The sequence below is a fragment of the Peromyscus leucopus genome, chromosome 3 (assembly GCF_004664715.2).
Source record: "Peromyscus leucopus breed LL Stock chromosome 3, UCI_PerLeu_2.1, whole genome shotgun sequence".
Taxonomy (NCBI): Eukaryota; Metazoa; Chordata; class Mammalia; order Rodentia; family Cricetidae; genus Peromyscus; species Peromyscus leucopus.
Genome location: NC_051065.1, coordinates 3877638 through 3897443, shown reverse-complemented (window position 1 = coordinate 3897443; position 19806 = coordinate 3877638). Strand labels below are relative to the sequence as shown.

The following is a 19806-nucleotide window of genomic DNA, read 5'->3' as shown; positions in this document are numbered from 1 at the left end:
GCCATCCTGTTTGGGGTAGACACAGAGTCCCATAACTAACCAAGAAGGTTTTTGCAAGTGATTCCTGCTAGGAAAGGGAAAATCAGTCTTTTCCAATGGAATGTCACTGAGCATATCAACAACACCACAAGGCAGCCTCGGGCCCAGGAGTAGTTGGCCAACATAAATGGACTCCATGTTTTGGTTTTAGTTTTGTTCTCTGTGGACTTTTTGTTTTCTAAGTTATTCTTTTGTCTTATTGGGTTCTTTTGTTTGTTTGATTTGATTTTTTCTTGCTTTTGAGAGACAGAAAGAACTTGAAGTTGGATAGGTAAGGAGAGGAGGATTGGGGAGGAGTTGGGAGAAGAAAAATATGATCAAAATATAGTATATGAAAAAATTTAAATAAAACATTAAATAAATGAAATATTTTATGTTATATGTATGTAGTAAAGTTACATACTTCAGTTTTTTCTCGAAGACAGCTTCTAAGTAATGACCCAGAGGCACCTTGCTTGTGCTGCTTCCATGAATTTTATTAAATCTATACTTTTACCATGAAGCAATTAGGTGTTCACAACTTTAGACTTGTGATTTTTTTCCCCTAGTTTTCTTTGAGCTTATAAAAACTCTTGAATCTTCTGACCTCTGGAGCTAGCATTATCAACTTAATCATAACTTATATTTTTATCTACCTTGAAGAAATTCAAGGATTGGTTTATGTTTATATAATTAGAAAGTGGCCAGTGATAATTTTTAAAATGTCTAAAAATATATAGGACTAGATGAAAAGAAAATGCTTTACCATGTCCAGAAGGTTCTATTGCTTTCAATTGGAAAATAAAGCATGTGAAGACACACTCAAGCTGAACATTGCATCACTCACATTGTATTTAACTTGGGTTACAGAATGACTTTTTTTTCCTGTCCAGCCCTTTGGCCCTTGGATGCACTGTATGTATCAGGATGAGAGTAATGCCCTCCGAAGCCTCACCTCACTTTTACCGTCTGTCCTAACACCTTGAATCAGGCTGCGCTGCTTCCCACTCCCACTGGATAGACTTCTATAGAGTATATTTGGCTAAAAAGAAGCTTTTAAAAAGTTTGCTTTGAGGAATAGTTCATTAAGAAAAAACAAGGAAACCCTGAAAAGCTAAATTTGTTGTGATTATTTCTTTTCTTGAGTAATAAAGAAGGCTATAAATAACTACATAGGAATATGGCCCTATAAACATCACTGTAACACATACCTAGAATGAATATGCCAAATAGTATATATACTATCAAAGATTTATTTTCCTATGGCATTCGTTTTCCTGTGGCTCTTCATATTCTATAATTTAATAAATTCAAATTTATATCCAAAGTAATCATTTATCTTTTCCTATTGTGATTATGCTAAAAAAATCAGTCTTGATAAAATTCTTTTATTTTTATCTCACACTATGGGATGTATAGCTATGTTTGAACATGGGTGTTAGTGGTAGGAGTTTTTCTAGCTCTTGGTGATACAAAGATAAATTAACATGATGGGGTCCAAGCTCTTAAGAAACTCACACTAAAGTATGACATATAGGCAGCAAGTGGAGAATTAAGCTGACCAGTGAAATAAAAAGTGGAGAAATGATGTTTAAGGTAAAACTGAATTAGCAAAGATGAAAGACAAATGGCAAGTGTTGGAAAGGATGTGGAGCCCTTACACACTGTTGGTAGGAATGGAAATGAGAGCATACATGATAGAGCCCTCTAAGTCAGCTGAAAGTACAACTTCTACATGATCTGGCGATCTCACTACTGGACAGACATCCAAAAGAAATGAAGTGAGTAGAAAAAAATACAAATTCCATGATTATTGTACTTCTTATTTTCACACTAGCCATGAAGTGTGGTCAAGTTGTCTGCCAGCTAGTGAATGAAGGAAGGAAATATGGCAGATATGCAAATGAAATAGTATTCAGCCACTAAAGGATGAAATCCTTTCATTTTCCCAAAGTTTATTTATGGATAATCATAAAAGATATAATAGCAAGTGAAATGTGCCTGGCATGAAAAGACAAGCAAGCACTGCCTGATCCCACTCGTTTGGAACCTAGAAACACAGAATAATGGTTCTCAGAGGCTGGAGACAGTAAGAGTTAGGAAGATAAGCAAAGACTGGACTATAGTTGTGAAACTGCAGTGGGATAGGAGGAACAAATTCTGGTCCATTGTATTATAGATTGTATTTACTACTAATAATAATCATTATTAATAATTATAAACTATAATAACCATAATCATAATATAAGTAATAATAACAAAGGAAATGCTTTTGAATGTTTCACTTCAAAGAATGATAAATGTTTGAGGTGTTTACCCTAATTTGAACCTTGAAACTATGTGCTGAAGCATAATTTTGCATCCCATAAATATAAGGAATATTTTAATTGTCAAGTTAAAGTTTTGGTTGGTGGTAGTAAAGATAAAAAGAAAGCAAGAGGCTTTATCCATTTATAAACTGATTTTCTTATATAAATGTATACAAGGTAAGAGATTAGGATTAAATTTCATTCATCTGAATATCAATCAATAGCCGGTTTTCCAGCAGTACTTGTGAAAGGTGCTGTCTCACCTGTGGGTATGAGGATAAATATTTAGAATATAGTTAGGAATTATGCAGGCTTAGTAAAGTGGCCACTGTAGCTTCTTCTCCAAGATCCATGACTTCACTAGCCCTGAGAGGTTGGATAAGTTTGCAGTACCAGGCATGACTCCCCTCTTGCTGAGTAGGCCTCAAGTCCAAGTAGAGGGCTATTGGTTACCTCCAAGGTATGCACGCCACTAAAAAGTCTTTCCCAGGGAAGAGCCTCCAATTGGTTATCCAATACATGGTCATCCCTGAAATAATATGCATACAAGTAACATTATATTGACTGAGCATGTTGTATTGATATATTTAGGAATGTGTTTATCTATTATATATTATGAATATAATTATTATATATTTTGTATGTATAATTAAGGAAATAGAGGCCATAAATTTGAGGGGGTACATGAGAAAGTTGGGAGGGAGGAAAGGGAAGGGAAAAATTATATATTTTAATTTAAAAAAATTAAAGGATCTGTCCTTTCTCTAATGTGTATTTTTGGTGTCTTTGTCGAGAATCAGGTGGTTGCCGGTGGGTGGACTTATGTCTGGGTCCTCAGTTGTAGCCACTGTTCCACTGACCAATGCATCTGATTTTGTGCCACCTCCATGTGGTTTTTTATTGCTGGAACTCTGTGGTATAGCTTGAGGTAAGATGTGGTGATACCTCCAGCAATGTTTGGTTGTTGTTGTTTTTCAGGATTGCTTTGTGTGTCTGGTGTCTTTTGTGATTCCTTATGAATTTTAAGATTTTCAAAAAATAAATTCTGTGAATTGTTGCATTGGAATTTTCATGAGAATTGTATTGAATAAACACAATGATTTTGGCAGGATGGCAATTTTCAGCATATTAACTCTACCAACCATGAACATAAGAAGCTTTTCTATAGATATGGAGAAAATGTGCCACATATTAAGATGGTGAATTCTGCAGGACAGGTTGACTGAGGAACAGGTCATGAGGGGAGCTGATTCAGAATGACTCAACATGTCCTTTTGTTTTCCAAGTCATCTTGTTGGATAGACCTCTATACACGTGAGGCTAAAGTTAAGTGGAGAGGGCAGAGATGCAGACGGAGCAATTAGAGCATAGGTGGGATTCTAAGCCAGGGAGGGATTACCAGTGAAGGATGAAATGGTGATTTAGATGTGAAACTGAATCTCAGTGTTTGAAAAGGTCAGGAAAATGTGCAAGAATGAGCAGGTAGATGAAGCACTTTCAATTTGAATGAAATTCCCTAAGCAAGGCATTAAACTTCTATTTTACAGGGGAAAGACTGAAGTCTCAGGGACTAAGTGTATTATTTAAGGTCGTAGATCAAGTGGGATTTTCAACCCAGGAGAAATTTAATTTAAAACAAAACTGTTTATCACTAATCCACTGTGTCTTCAACTACAGCTCCCTGCTAAAACTTGAAAGTTCTGTATATATCATAAAATATCCATAAACTAGCATGAAATCTTTTTATTTTTTATTTTTTTGAAATCTTTTTATTTTAAGGGCATTTAAAATAGCCACAATTTTTTCATCTAAAACAGCTTTGCCTGGACCTAAAACATGTATATCCCCAAATGCTTATAGTGAAGAAGATACCATTGTTATTGCAGTTCTTATGACCCAACTACGAGCAAGATGAACAACTTTAATCCCAGTGGAAAATACACAGAAACAGCCTCAAAAGAAATAATGCAGTTATGGAAATCCATAGCCTTGTTAAAGATTTGGATCATTAACAGTCATAATGAGGTGGTGTCTACACCGATTATAATCCTTTTTTATTATAATCTATTTGATTTAGAATTTTTCAATTGTGTGAGGCAAAGTTAATTCTCAACTTTGGATTTGAGGACTCTGAAAGATACTTATTTTTAACAGAAGTTTGAAAGTGTTGACTTCTTTTTGTTGTCATAAGTCAGGCATGATTTCTAACAGTAAGAACAAGGCAGCACATGTGAAAGCACAGTGGTGTGACAGCATGCACACAAGGCCTGGGCAAGTCCAAGCCAGACAAAAGTCCAGCATCATCAGCATGGGGGTGAGCATGAAGTCCCAGCCCTAGCTGGGGAGCTGTTGGCAATTGCCAACTGCTTGGAGGGAAGGGTCAATTTTCTCTATAGGAGTGTAGCCTCTGAGAAGTCGACCATGCTTCAGTGGAAGACCACGCATCCTAGAATATTTGGGTAGAACAAAATGACCTTGATAAGGAAAAACTTAAAGGACACCAAGTTGAGTGGGCAAAGAAGTGGCACATAGATGTGAGGAAGTTGGGGGAAAGAATGTGAATATGACCAAAACAAGGTATATGTAATTCTCAAGAAAATCTGAGAGAGAGGGGGGGGGGGAAGAGAAGAGAGAAGAGAGGTGGCAACAAATCAGAGTAGTAGACAGTGTTGCCATCCCCAGGTTCTATGCAGAGCTACACTTTTAATCTTTATGATAATAAATTATAATATTTCTCCTATTTAGATAAAAAGAACCCTGGTGTTCAAAGAAGTTAAGCTGATATAAGACAGGGTTAAAATCTGAACCAACATATGATCCAAATTCTGTGATGACTACATTTTTAAATAAAAAAAATGATTCTGTATTTGTGTGAGGGTTTTGTTTGTATATGCATGCATGCATGCGTGCGTGCGTGCGTGCGTGCCTGCGTGCCTGCGTGTGTGTGTGTGTGTTTGTATGTGTATGTGTGTATGTTCATGTCACAGAGCATATATGGAGGTCACAGAACATCCTAAAGCAGTTGGCTTTCACCTTCTATCACATTGGTCCCAAGGACTAAATTCAGGCTGCCAGCCTTGGGGGCAAACACCTTTGCCTGCTTAGGCATTTTAATGGTCCCCACATTTCTTCTCTGATAGTTGTCAGGGAATTTGTTCTAAGAGATACTGCTCATTTCCAACATGAGAGCCATGGTAGTTGTTGAAGTACTGTATTGGGAGGGAATAAGTTTACTTTCTTCATCTCTGATTAGTAAAGACAGTATGGTAGCCAGGGAGGCTTTGGAACCAAGGCAAGTACAAATGCATTTCTTTTACTCTACCTTGGCCCATGCAGAGCACTCCCCTCCTTGGTCACAGTTTCATTTGCTACAGAGCAGCTGTCAGCAATCAATCACAATCTAAAAATAATCATATTTTCCTTGACTCTTTCAATAAAGAAACTAGCTACGTTTTTTCAACCTTTATTACAGGATGTTGCTCTTTTAAGTTTTGATTCATATTGTAAATATCTTATAGTGACTACATTACAAATTCAGTACTATATATGTGTAGTAACAAATGCTACATGTGTGGTTGGATCCTATCAATAGGTTTAGATATCCACTGAGATTTTTGGAGCCTATCTTGTGTAGATAAGGTGACTGCTGTAACGATTGGATACACAATTAGTTAGAATGACTGTAATAATCTTAAAATATGCCTTCCTTCCACACTCCTTTCTATGCCCATAATTTTACAGCTAAAACTTAAAACCCGAATAATATGTTTTTATAATTATCAAGCTATGTAATTTTACTTAGGATAACAATCCATTTTCTATTTCTCTAGCTCTTTCCTGACTAATAGCTGTCATATTTTTGTGATAATAATACATCAAACCTCCCTACTACTATGAAAATAACAATTATTCTCAATAGTGTATTTCCTTTCACAAGTTTATCTTGATATAAAGATTATTTCATTGTTAGCACAAGCCTCAAGAATTCCCAGTACTTTATGGACTCCATGCACATCTTGACACAGTTGATCTCAAGCAATGCCTATCTCGTAGCTCTCTCCTCCTTACTTCTCTTCTCCCCTCAACCTCCCATTTCCAAGAGTTTCTATTTCTTTCAGCTGTTAAAACCAGCCTGACATCTTACCTTTGTTCTAAAAAAAATTCCCCCTGAGTTTTGATCAGGCCAAAATTTATTCTTGTCTTTTTCAAACTTGAATAATTTCAAATTTCTGCCTCCCCCCACCCCTGGACTTCCTCCTTTTTATCAGTCTGAATTGTGTGCACCATTGACTGCTTAATTGAACCCACCCTCTTCCAGCACATCAAGGGGAACTGTGCCTTGCTCAGCCATCTTCTTGCCTCTTCTGTCACTTCAGGAGCCCCTGTTCCACCTCCTCACCTGAAGGTGGACTTCACTTTTGGCTCTCAGAACACTGTGTGCTTCTGATTCTCCTCCTACTTGAACTAACTTCCTTCCCTTTCTCTATTAACAGTACTTCCCAGAAGTATATTCCCATTTGTATTCTTTTAATGTTTTTTTTCTGTCTTTGTGGCTATTTCCATGTTCAAGAATATAATTTCTGCTCTTAGAGATATACTATTTGACTTATAGTTACCTCAGAGAATACACTTACAAATCCTGCTACAGATCTCCTTGTGGATAGGTTCTCAGTAGGTCATGTCTATAGACAAATTTCTAAACAGTCTTATTAAGTAAGAAACACAGAGCCAAATACAGGGGTGAAAGCCATAGAAATCAGAGTGATAGCCACCAACTAACCTTAGCTCACCACGTTGCCATAGCTTCCCAAGAGAGCCTCTTCCTGTCTAGCCTGCACCTTTATTGCCTTCCTGTTCTGCTCTCTCATTGGATCTTAACCCAGTCACCTCACTTCCTTGTCACTGTCTGTCTGTACAGACCTCCAGGTCTCTATGGTTGGTACTGGGATTAAAGGCATGTGTCACCACACTTGGCTGTGTCCTTGAACACACAGAGACTCTGCCTGCCACGTGATCAGATTAAGGGCGTGTGCTACCACTGCCTGACTTTTGTTTATGGCTGGCTATGACCTCTGATCTCAGGCAAACTTTATTTTTTAACATACAAATAAAATATCACCACATTTTCCCCCCTTTACTAATAAAAATAAAAAAGAATAAAAAAGTTATAACTAATATAAGAAAAACTATATACAATATTTACAAGCAATAAATACATCAACATTGTCTAGTCCATTTGCATTTGACAAACTCAGAGAAAATATTCCATTATCTATCTTATTTTGGTAAGTCAAAAATATACCTGATTCACTTTTTATCCTAACTTCTATTACTAACAAAGACTATCTTATATTGTCTTTCAAATATAAATAGACTAGATATTATAACTATAATTCTTTTTTTTTTTTTGGTTTTTCGAGACGGGGTTTCTCTGTGTAGCTTTGCGCCTTTCCTGGAACTCACTTGGTAGCCCAGGCTGGCCTTGAACTCACAGAGATCCACGTGGCTCTGCCTCCCAAGTGCTGGGATTAAAGGCGTGCACCACCACCACCCGGCTATAACTATAATTCTTGCTTGATAACTGTTTTGTTATGTGCGATTTTATTGTTAAAGTTAAAACCTTCCTTTCATTTAGACAGAAAAGGAGAGGTGCTGTGGATGTTTTGTATGCTATAAAAATGTGTAGCTCTGATTGGTTGATAAATAAAATGCTGATTGGCCAGTAACCAGGCAGGAAGTATAGGTGGGATAAGCAGGCAAGGAGAATTCTGGGAGAGGAAGGCTGAGTCAGGAGACGCCAGCCCACCATCCAGGGAGCAGCATGTCATGGCACACAGATAAAGCCACGCAACACGTGGCAACATATAGATTAACAGAAATGGGCTGAGTTTGAATATAAAAGCTAGTCAGTAGTAAGCCTGACTAATGGCTGAGCAGTTTTAATTAACATAAGCCTCTGTGTGTTTACTTGGGTCTGAGCGGCTGCAGACTTGGCAGTACAGGAAAACTTCAGCTACACAGGTCAGTCTGTCCACATCCAGTTTGTTAATATTTCCAGTGGATCTGCCATACCCGTTATAGAAGTTCATGCACCACTCTCTAGTCTGATGTCATCAGAGTTGCTTTAACCCCTCTTTAACCTGGAACTCTCATGATTAATTATAATGACCTTCTAGCTGTACAGCGTCTTAGATTTAAATCGTAACATCTCAGAAATTGCCTTTCATCATTTGTCAGCACATTAGTAATGCACTCCTAATTGGTTTCCTTTCCCTAGACTCTTAGAATGCCAATCTGGGAGCATAGTATATGCTAAGCTGTGTAAAAAAAAAAATAAAAATAAAAAAAAATGGATCCTACTCCAGTCCTCAAAAAAGATGTTGCATACATTGCTTCATTAGTTTATGAGTTATTCACACTAATTTAATCACTTTACATACTGTTTGCCTTTAAAGTTTTTCTGAATCATGTCAAATTTTCACTAGCAAATTTTCTGTAGTATGTAACCAAAGTCCTCCCTTAGAACACACCTTCAGTTTCTGGGGAGGTGACTTTTCATGAAGGCAATTTTTGAAGTATTTCTATTATGATGACGTTCTATCATTATCTCTCAACCTATCTATAAAAATGACATATGGATTTATGAGTAGATACATGATAATAATTAGAAGATAAAATAGACAGGTTCAAAATAGGTTATACAATATTTTCCTTTCAATAGTTCACTTGGAAGATGGCCTTTTACTTTAAATATCAATGACAGAAATTGCTGATATTTAAGTTACTTTGTAGCCTTCAGCATTGAAAACAGTCATTGCAAATTCATTATTTCTCAAATCAATGGCAAGCCTTATAAAAAGGAAAAAAAATTGTATTGTCTTAGTGAATTCCTAAATAAAGCAGAATATCGCTATAGCTCTAAACACATGATAAAATAATAAATATTGGAGAGCTTTAAGCGTCTGACATTTTTCCAATGAAATTGAATGAACATTGCCCCATCATAGTTTTACGATACTACTTTATTTTGCAAAGAAGCATTCAAAGAAAAGCTTACTAAGTGACTTTTATTTAATGATATAAATTAAATTTTTTAAATGACATGTTTTTCTCTTTTACAACAGTATTTTTTATCAAATGGTGTAACTGATTTTATTTTAATCCTGATTTCTATATACTATTAATGTAAAGGCAACATTTTGAAGAAAAACACTGCATCTCCAGGTATACATTAAATAGTTTCTAAATTTAAAGGATATTTTAGTCAAATTTCACAATTAGAAACATTAGATTCATGAAAAGTTATTGAAACATTTGTTTAAATGGTCAAAATGCTCTTGACCTGGTACTAAAAATAGATTAGTACATGTAAATAATCAAAAGAAACATGAAATAAAAATAATTTTTAAAACTGGTTGATACACTACACAGGAATATGAAGGCTGGGGGCAAACTCTGCATGGATTCAATGTATAAAGTGGTTTCATTAGAATGGTCTTACTATTCTATACATAACAGCAATTCTCTGACACTAACAATAGTAAAACTGTTTGAATTGGGTCTCAACATTTGGAAGAGGATTCTGAAGAGCCGGCTGAGATGCAGAATCTCTTTTCTTAACCGTGGATATAATTCTAGCTTGTAGAAATGATTCAGGTGCAATTCAAGTTCTGAGTTTAGCTGTTCATGTAACATAGCCCTTCAACACTGAATTTCAGAAGTCCTCCATTTATAAATCAATTACCTTTCAAACATTTCTTCCTAAGTGATTTTTTAAATCTATGGGACATCACTGAAAAGGGCAAGTGGACACAAAGCTATATGCCTAACCAACAAGCTATTTGCAATTGATACCTGTGGGGAAAGGGAAAATCAATTTTCTCCAGTGGATTGCATTGGGTATTTCAGGGCAGGCCCCATGCCCAGGTATAGTTAACCAATGGAGAATGTACTCCATATTTTTAAAGGCTTTTTATTTATCTTTTTGTGTGCTTATTTGTTTTGATTTTCATTTTTGTCTTATTTTGGTGAGAGAGAGAGAGAGAGAGAGAGAGAGAGAGAGAGAGAGAGAGAGAGAGAGAGAGGGAGAGGGAGATGGAAAGGATCGGAAAAGAGTTGAGAAAGGGGAAAACATGATCAAAACACAGTGTTTTTAAAATAATAAAAATAACATATATATAAAATATATAAGTAAAATAAATGTATAATGCATGTGTATTCCCAGAAACATTAAATACACATGAAGGTCTTTAATATTGAGCCTGTACTTCTACATCATTGTTCTTTGTACCCAAGATGCTTCTCTTTGGAGAGTGGAAAATGGCATTCTTAGTGATGGATTTGTTGGAGAAAATTTGCATGAAAAATGTTTTACAAATAATTTGAGAAGGGCCAAAGAGTCTGTGGTCCTGATTTTTAGAGTGTAATTAATTCCCTAATTCTGAACCCTACTTTTTATGAGAAAAGTCTATCTCCTCTTATTAGGCTTCTTAAATGCCATACATCTTCTTAATACTCTGGCAAGTATAAAATGCACCTTTAATACTCGAACTAGACCTTGTTTCTGAACTCAAAGAAAAACATGTATTTCTAATGGTTGCTTCAATAGTTTTACATAATACAAAAATATATTAGCATTATTTACACATTTAATTCTCATAGTACTTTTTCAAAATGTGACTTTTTATGTAGGAAGAATTACATCATGAAATATTCTTTAGTTAAATTTTATTAAGTAGTAAGTAAAGTTGTAGAAGTTTTAACTAAAACACTGCTTTGGTTGAAATTGCAGATTCCCCAATTTTTGTAATGTTCTGGTATCACAACGATAAACTTTAATCATCTATACATCAGTAAGATGTTCTAGTGCTTTCATCTCTGGCAGCTACCAAATTCTTCAGATTTTTTTGAGTTGCCAACCTCAGCCTCTGTTCACAGTTCACCATTTAAGTTCAAATGCTCAGTACCAAACTCTGCATAAATTGTCTCATGCAACAGTGTATTTTCATGTCTACTCATTATCACATTATTGAATTATTTCACAATGAAAAATTTTCTCTCTCTGGTAAGAGGCTCAGATCGGAAAGCTGCTCCATCCCATGTAGATAAGCATGTTGTCAGTGATATTGGCAGAATAAGGTCATTTTACAAATACATGATCTAATCTTAGATTAACAGAAGAATGAATCTTCAAGTACACGTTAATTTACTAGATCCTGCATAGTTCATTCCCAATCCAAAGGAAGGTCTCTAGATCTAGAGAAATCCTGATAAGAAGCAAAGATATGTAAATCCTGCGTAACAGTTCAGTCTCTGGATTTGAAGAGTCAGGTAAGAAAATTTCTATGGTTTGTTTGCTGTCCACTTGTTAAATCACCAATCTCATATTACTTACGTATTGAAATGTTCAGAGAAGATCAGATTGGTGGAGGTACCAGTGAGTGTTGTCAGCCCACCAATGGTTGAAGAGTAGGCAATAGATAAGCACATGAGTTTACACATCATGTGGTCCTTCTTTGACCGATATTTTGTTCCTGTAACTGAGTTCTGTTAATAAAAAAATACATTATGAGAACAGTCTATTTGCAGTCATAACTATATTTCTTATATAATGAATGTGTTCCAACTCTCCTGTTTCATATACATGATGGTGTTTGAAGATGGAATCTTTGGTAGCTAATTAGAGTTAATGTCATAAAGTGAGATCAAAGCCCCTTTAAAAGGAGACATTAAGATTTCTCTCCACCAAGTGGAAATGCAGGGGCGTGGCCATGTTTGTGCCCAGGAAGCCGCCTTCATCATACCCATAACCCTGCCAGACTTGAATCCTAGATGTAAGTGTGACAAGTGGGGCATTGTGGAATTTTGTTATAGCAGCCTGGGCTAACTAATAACATAATACCTTCTTGTCCACAGAAATGTAACAATACAATAAACATTTAAGCAAGACTTTGAAATACTTCCCAAACATAATTTCAGTCATTCTTTAATACTTCTTTCCTGTCTCTGAGCCAATTCTTCCTTCATCTCTTCCCTCTCATCACAACTTCCAAAGATTTCTGTCACTTCCTGCTGTTATTGATGGCACATGGTCAGCAAGTTCCTCAACATCTTTGGGAGCATTTTCCTTCCTTGGTCCTTTGATGGTTGATGTTCATAAGACATCTCTCTAGCAAACAAATGTTTTCATCTTCATGATCTTTAGTATTGAGAGACGGAATCAGAATCCTTTTTATTCACTATATCTTCCAAAACATCCTGCAAGTCCACACACACATTCTCTCTCTCTCTCTCTCTCTCTCTCTCTCTCTCTCTCTCTCTCTCTCTCTCTCTCTCTCTCACACACACACACACACACACACACTGTTTCTTTCTCACACTCTCTGGATCATGTAAACTGGATATTCTTTTTTTTTCTCTACTTTTGACCATGATATTCTGAAGTAGTCATTTAGTGCTTTCATGTAATTCTTCTGTCTTGCTTGGTCTCTCCACTTTGCCTAAAACATATGCCGTAGTTTCATTTCTGGTTTTGTGAGAAAATATCCTGACAAAAATGGATGCAGTGAAAGGGTTGACTCAGCCCACAATTCTAGGTTACGGTCCAGCATGGTGGGGAAGTCACAGGGCAGAAGCTAGTCACATCCAACTTGTTTATGCTCAACATCACTTTTCCACACTGTACAGTTCAGGATTCCCCGAACCACATTATATCCATGAAAGTTTTCTATCATAGTGAGCTGGGAAATATTGTACCAAATTACTAATGAAGACATAAGGCACATAGATGTCAAATGAATTATCCAGTGTTGGTGCCTAAAAGTGGCAAACCTGGACAATGAAATTGTTGGTGTGCTTTAAAGCCCAGAGCTGCAGCCCTTACTCTGTGTGACTTGTCCTCCTGAAAGTGTTCTTTTGCTCTACTCACTTAATTCCATTTATCTCTTTTCACTTAAAGTGCCACGAATGTGATTAGATTCCTCCATATCCAAAGCCATAATGTCATCTTGGTCTAAGTCAATATTATCTCTAGCCTATGCTGATCTAATAATATCTTTGAGAATCCATGGATCAACCCTTGATGGTTTCACACTTGTTCTATACATTCCAGTCTTCAAATAAATCTAAGAACTATATTAGCACTTGACATCTTTTATCATGCTGTATTTACATGTATTTTAACATGTAAAGGTACTTTTAAATCTGTAGTGTATGGGACACATTGTAAATAGTCAAGAATTGCTATAACGATATCCATGGGTTATTTTGGTAACCAAGAACACATTTTAAAAATACATTTATCCATGTCATGATAGTGCTATAATGACTATTGAGGACATTATCTGTAACCTGGATCGCATTTCTTTTTGATACATGCTCAGAAGTAGTATTGGTGGATCATAGGTTAGTTCTACAGTTCATTTTGTAAATAACCTTTATAGTATTTTATATAATGCTGTAACAATGTATATTCCCACCCACCAAGCACAACAGGGTGCATTGGTATTCCATGCACATATGCATGCTGTCTGCACTATTGTCAAGGTAAGGCCTTTTCACAAAATCATGATAAGGAAAAAGTTACTGCTCTCTAAAAGTCATCATGGATGTAGAAATGTCATGTAGCATGCCAGGGTCGAGCACTATGGACTATAATTTAGCTTATACTTTTTCATTAATTTAAGGGTCAGCACCCATAGGTGTCTACTCCTCACCCAAAAGAAAGAAATTTATAAAGATTCCATTTGCCTTATGTTTTCTACATGGAAATGATTTGTATTTTCTATGTTTTTTCTATTTAAAAGTTACCCAAAAGGGTATTAAAATATGGCAAATTTCATTAAAAATTTCATGAGTGAACCTAAGTAAAACTTGGAACATAGCTTACACATTAAGTATTTTTACTACATAAAAAGACATCCAACAACCCAAGAAGTGATATATAATTTGGACATTATTAAACTGTAGATGTAGGTTTTTGAAAATGTAGTTTATGTATTGTTCCCCATTGACACTAATGCTTACAGATTAAAAACAAATAAAAATATAGATTTTTGTATGAAAGATGAACTATAAATATTTGCATATATAGGCATAATGATTAAAATGCACTGGAAAGTTTGTAATAAAAATAACTTCATACTGAGATGCCAGAGTCTTTTTCTACATAAAGAATGTAAAAACAGCATTGCGAGCACATAAAATGATATTCGTGTAGAAATGATGGATTTAGACAGACAGAAATTTTAGGGTCAATTCAAATTTCACAATAAGTAGATCTATACATTAATTGATCACACTAATCAAATGTTTCATAGAATATTTTTGGTGTAGAATGGGAGATGCATATTTTTCCCATCCTGTGACCATAATCTTCATAATTGAGATTTATTGTCATTTTTTTTTGGGGGGGTGGGCATGGGAGGCTGAGGTTAAGTAGTTTTGCAGAAGCAAGGAGCGCCAATTGCTAGTACAGAAATTATGAATAAAAAGAAATTTTCACAGCAATAAATCTTTGGTGTCCTTTTAAGACAATAGTTTGAATCTAGAATGAAGTGTTTGACACAAGAGCAAGAAGAAGCAGGATTAGATCACTTGAAAAAGACAGTAAGACCCTGCCCAGAAGGATACACATGTTTGTAAATATGGAATGAGAAAACCATCACTCTGTAGCTTCATAGTGGAGGATTTGGGTAAGTGTTGTGTTTATACATACTGAGTCAGGTGTTGGGGGAGGAGAGTATGAATATAAGCATTTCAAAGAAAAGAAGGATTTAAATTAAATGTGAAGCATCTACATGTATGAGGTACAAGTGGCCAGGAAGACTCTTGTACCAGGGTGGCCAGGTGATTCTTGTACCATGAGTGTGTTGTGAATGGGAGAGTGCTTATGTCATAAGGTGAAGACTTCTGTGAAATTACATAGACAGGTTGATGTGTGTCATCAAACACATAACATATCCACATGTGCATAGGTGACTAGAAACAATGCCAAAAGGATATGGCAAAATGTTAATGATGATATTTCTTGATAATGTAATTATAGTATCTGCTGCCTTCTTGATATATTTTGTATCCTCTGTAATTATATAAATAATTTACATGTATTTTTTAACATGTAAAAGGGTTATAGACTACTAGAGCAGACAAGTATTTATATTTGATATGGAAAAAACATCTTTTTTTTTTCAGAATAAGCCTTAAATGTGACAGTCATTCACCACAGAACTGAAGCCACAGTCCCTTCATCATAGTTCCCTATCGGCGACTTCCTTTTTACCACCTTCCCTTGCAATTTTTTTTTATTTGTGTAAGGTTTTAAACCTACTTATAAGAATTTGACCCAATTCTAATACTTGACATACAGTAGTGTCATACACACTGAAATATGACATCTAAGAACTTGCTAGTGATTTTCTAGATCTTCTGAGTAACTGAAATAGTTTCAATTCGATCATGACCAAATGCAGGAATCTGTGACATGATCAAAGACAAGTCAGACAGAAACCTCAGGCCTAGGTGTCACTTTGTGACGCCTCCTGGTGGCAATGATGGTAGATGTCAGAGGCAAGATGCACATTTCCAACTCTGAATGTTGAAATTACAGGTATAAATTACCAACAGCCAGCCAATCATCTCTAGAGGCCCCACAAGTCAGTTTACTAGAATGGATTGAATATGTTTTGAACACACTATAGCTTTTGTTTATATTTTATCATTATAAAAGGATGATTATGAAGGCTATTAGTTCTTGTCAAGCAGTTTCAGCTTGCCAACAGCTAGCTTGTAACCTTGCAGATCTCTTTGTGTAGATGTGCATTCACCTTAGTGTTCACTTACTGTCAATTCTTTTTGTACTAGAGTGAACCTAGAACCTTGACCATACATCTGCAACCTTTTTACTTCTCGATTTAGAGACAAGGTCACACTAAGCTACTCAGGCTGGCCTTAAAGTCACTCTGTAGCCCACCCAGGTAGCCGTTGACCTGGAAATTCTCCTGCTTCATTTTCCCAAGTAGACATGCCTGCACTACTCAGGCCAAATCTTGGTTTCTCAGATGCAAGAATTCCAATTCAATTTTTGTTTTGTTTTGTTTTTCGAGACAGGGTTTCTCCATGTAGTTTTGGTGTCTGTCCTGGATCTCACTCTGTAGACCAGCTGGCCTGGAACTCACAGAGATCTGCCTGGCTCTGCCTCCGAAGTAAGTGCTGGGATTAAAGGCCTGTGCCACTATCGCCCGGCTTGCAATTCAATTTTTATACACCACATAAGCAACATTTAACACTTTTCCTATAGCTTCCTTTCCTAACACACCCAGACTTTCTACACTTCCATGGTCCTAACATTATAACAACATAATTTGTCTGAAAGTAGAATTCAGTGTTTCAGTGAATAGGAAAATAGCTGAATAAGAATAGATACATGGATAGATAGAAGTAGACAAAGGAGTTTATATAGTGATATACAAGACTCAGTTGCTCAGGATTTTGTGGACAAGCCACTCAATTCTAAATATTCCCTTCTGTAAATTTCCTCCCATTACAATCAAATGCTAGGCTACTTAAAACACATCAAATATTCTCCATTTTCATTGTCTAGGTATCATATCTGCCAGGACATTTTCATCTGGTTATTTCCCCCTTAGAATTACCAAAGTTAACTAGATAACTCCTACTTCATTGTTCTTTTGGTTGGGCATTGGTGCTGATTGGAAGTAAGCATTATTTGGAATTTTGAAGGCACTATTTGGTTTTCTACTGTCTCTGAATATTCTGTGTAAATAGAGAGGGGTATTTAGCTATCCATATATTTTTAAGTCTTTTAAAAGGAATTAGTCCCCAGTCCCTTTGCTTTTCTGAAAGCTGGAAGCTTGTGGGGTCCTCTTCCTACCCATGGTATTCCAAGCTCGCAGATTTCAAATGAGATCTGCCCTGTGAGGTCTGTCTCTGAGCTACCATCAGTGGGATTTTAATGATAAATGTTTCGTTCTTCCAGCCTGGAAGTTCTCTTGAATTTCTCAGAGTTCTTCCTCTCTTTATTCTCTACCTTTCTCTATCTTTTTCCCGAGTCTCCCATTGCTTTCCTATTCTTGTTTTCTCATATTTCATCATCTGAATTTTCCCTTTACAGTATGCTCTGAAATCTTCATTTTTATTTATACTTTATACATTTATTTGCACTGTATATTTCTATATTTTATATTCTTGTCTCTTCTTTCTCTTCTCCAGAATGCTGATTATATCTTATAAATGCAATCTTTTCTTTTGCCTCTCTAAACATATTAATGATGTTTTCCTTTCTCATATTTTCCTCTCCTTGCACCGACTGTTTCCTGCACATAGCTGATTTCTTTGTTTGTTTGGCACTTCTTCTTCATGCCTCAGACTGTCTTCAGACATCTAGGAATTTGGGGTTGCCTGCTCATATTTAAAGCAGTGAAACGCTGCTCCGAAGCTCGGCATGTGTGCTTTGGGGCTCGCTCTTGGCTGTGAGCTTCACTGGCAGGCTTTTCTCGGAAAGTTCTAATGTCAGGGTGCTGGTGTTTACTCTGTTGTGCTGATTGCATTCCCCAGGGAAAACCTTCTGGACTGCTGTCTGCTGACATCTGGAGGGCATCAGAGTAAGACCTGGCTCCAGCAGAACAGAAAGCAGGTCTCAGCTGCCTGCTCTTCTGGAGGTCATTGGAACTGCAGCTTCCCTGCACCCAGGGCATGAGCTTTTACTTAATGGCCTTGGCATGAGTTTTCACTTGGTGGCCTTAGTCTCATTGTGATCTCTCCCTTGACTTACAGCCATCTCTGATTCTCTTTATTCTCTGTGCTGCCATATCCAATGACCACATTTCTCCTTGATGGAACAGCAGCATCTTTGTGGATTTGAGGAAGACATTTGGAAACTTAATGGCTTCAGAAGCAAAGAGGGTTTGTCAACCCTCTCCCCTTTCAACATAAATACTTTGATGTATGTACTGTTTAAATTGATCTACTGGCTTTCTTCATTACTGATTTTCAATTCCATGCCCACAGATAGCCAAGTCTTTCCCACCCATTCACTGGCATTCCAGCTTCTGGAATAATTTTGCTGTTATTCCTTACCTTTATAATTGCAAAATGATCATGATTATGGCTGAAAAATCTACTTGTTCTTATTTTAGTGGAGATTCAGAAAAAGTTGAGGTAAACTGAATTGTTTAACATGTCATTTCAATGAAGTGCTGATGCATATATTTCTATTAAAACAACAACAAAAATGTAATGTAGGCCTGTAATGCTATCTTCCTAGAAAGCTGAAGCAGGAAGGTCTCTGTTATACAAAGTGAGTTCAAGGACAGCTATCTATCTAGCAGGCTGAGACAGACAAGTCTTTGATTACATAATAAGTTCAAGAACAATCTGGGCAATTTAGTGAGACCTTGTGTGGAAATAAGAGAAAAAATTAGGCTGGAGATACAGTTCATTGGTAGAGTGTGTGCTTACTATGTGCACTACCTTGGGACAATCCTTTAGTTGCTGTTGTTTTAATGAATTACTCTTTACTAATAATAAATGAACAGATTAACTTTGGTGCCTTAATGTTCCATATGTCAGCGGATGATATAACTAATGAAACAGGGGTAGAGTGAAAGTTCAAAGGCACAGAAGAATGAAAACATTGGGCCTCATTTTGTTTGCACATTGAGTTTCCATGTGCTCAGTTCAATGAATATCAGATACTGTTATTTAGTTTTAATTAAGCTTGACTTTCCATAATGTGCATATAGCTTGAAATAATTTCTGTAAGGAAATGGTTTCTGCAAAGAAATCACAGCATGTAGCTAATAAGCAAGTGAGCAGGATGAAAGGTAAGAGAGGATTCTTTCCCCAACTACGGAATGGACACTTCATGAAGATCTATTGAAGATCTAGTCAGTGGTACTTGAGGAACTCAGGGTTTCAGTAAAACTGAAATTATTGAAATAGTCTTTGGAATAGGGTTTCCATCTTTTGAAGCTACTAAAGGACTACGTTTCACATTGTGAATGGGAATACCAGTTTACAAAGCAATAGGGAGATGCACAGAACAGTTTTTAAAATTTAGCATTCAGGGTGTGGAGTCTCTTCAGTGTGAAAAGATGCTGCTTTTCAGCAATTCTTTTAAAACCATGAGTTTTCACAATACAATATTTACTTACAAACTTGTATTAAGTTAAATGCTAACTATTTGGAAGCTTTCTTTGCATTTTTGTAGCTAAGGGAAAATATATGTGGTACTAGATAAAAGATATTCTTTCTGTAGTGGTAAAATGCCTGAAATAATAAATAGATAATAGCATATTATTTATTTAGTATCATAGCAAATCAAACTCCTTGTTTAACAATTTTAAATTAAAAACATTAAACATCATTTTGAAAAATATCTCACTGAACTGTATGAAAGAAGAAATCTGTATTAACCATAAAATAAAGTGTAAGGGAGCGACATGTCTGACTTTGCTCAAGA

At 36.1% G+C, this 19806-nt stretch overlaps 1 protein-coding gene across 1 annotated transcript in view; it reads right to left on the bottom strand.

The window, feature by feature from the left end:
* Slc13a1 (solute carrier family 13 member 1) overlaps window positions 1-19806 on the bottom strand; it is an 82849-nt gene that overhangs the window by 22157 nt on the left and 40886 nt on the right. The window contains exon 7 of the mRNA XM_028872979.2: window positions 11722-11873. Within this exon, the coding sequence (XP_028728812.1) occupies window positions 11722-11873 (152 nt within the window). The remainder of the gene's footprint in view (window positions 1-11721; window positions 11874-19806) is intronic.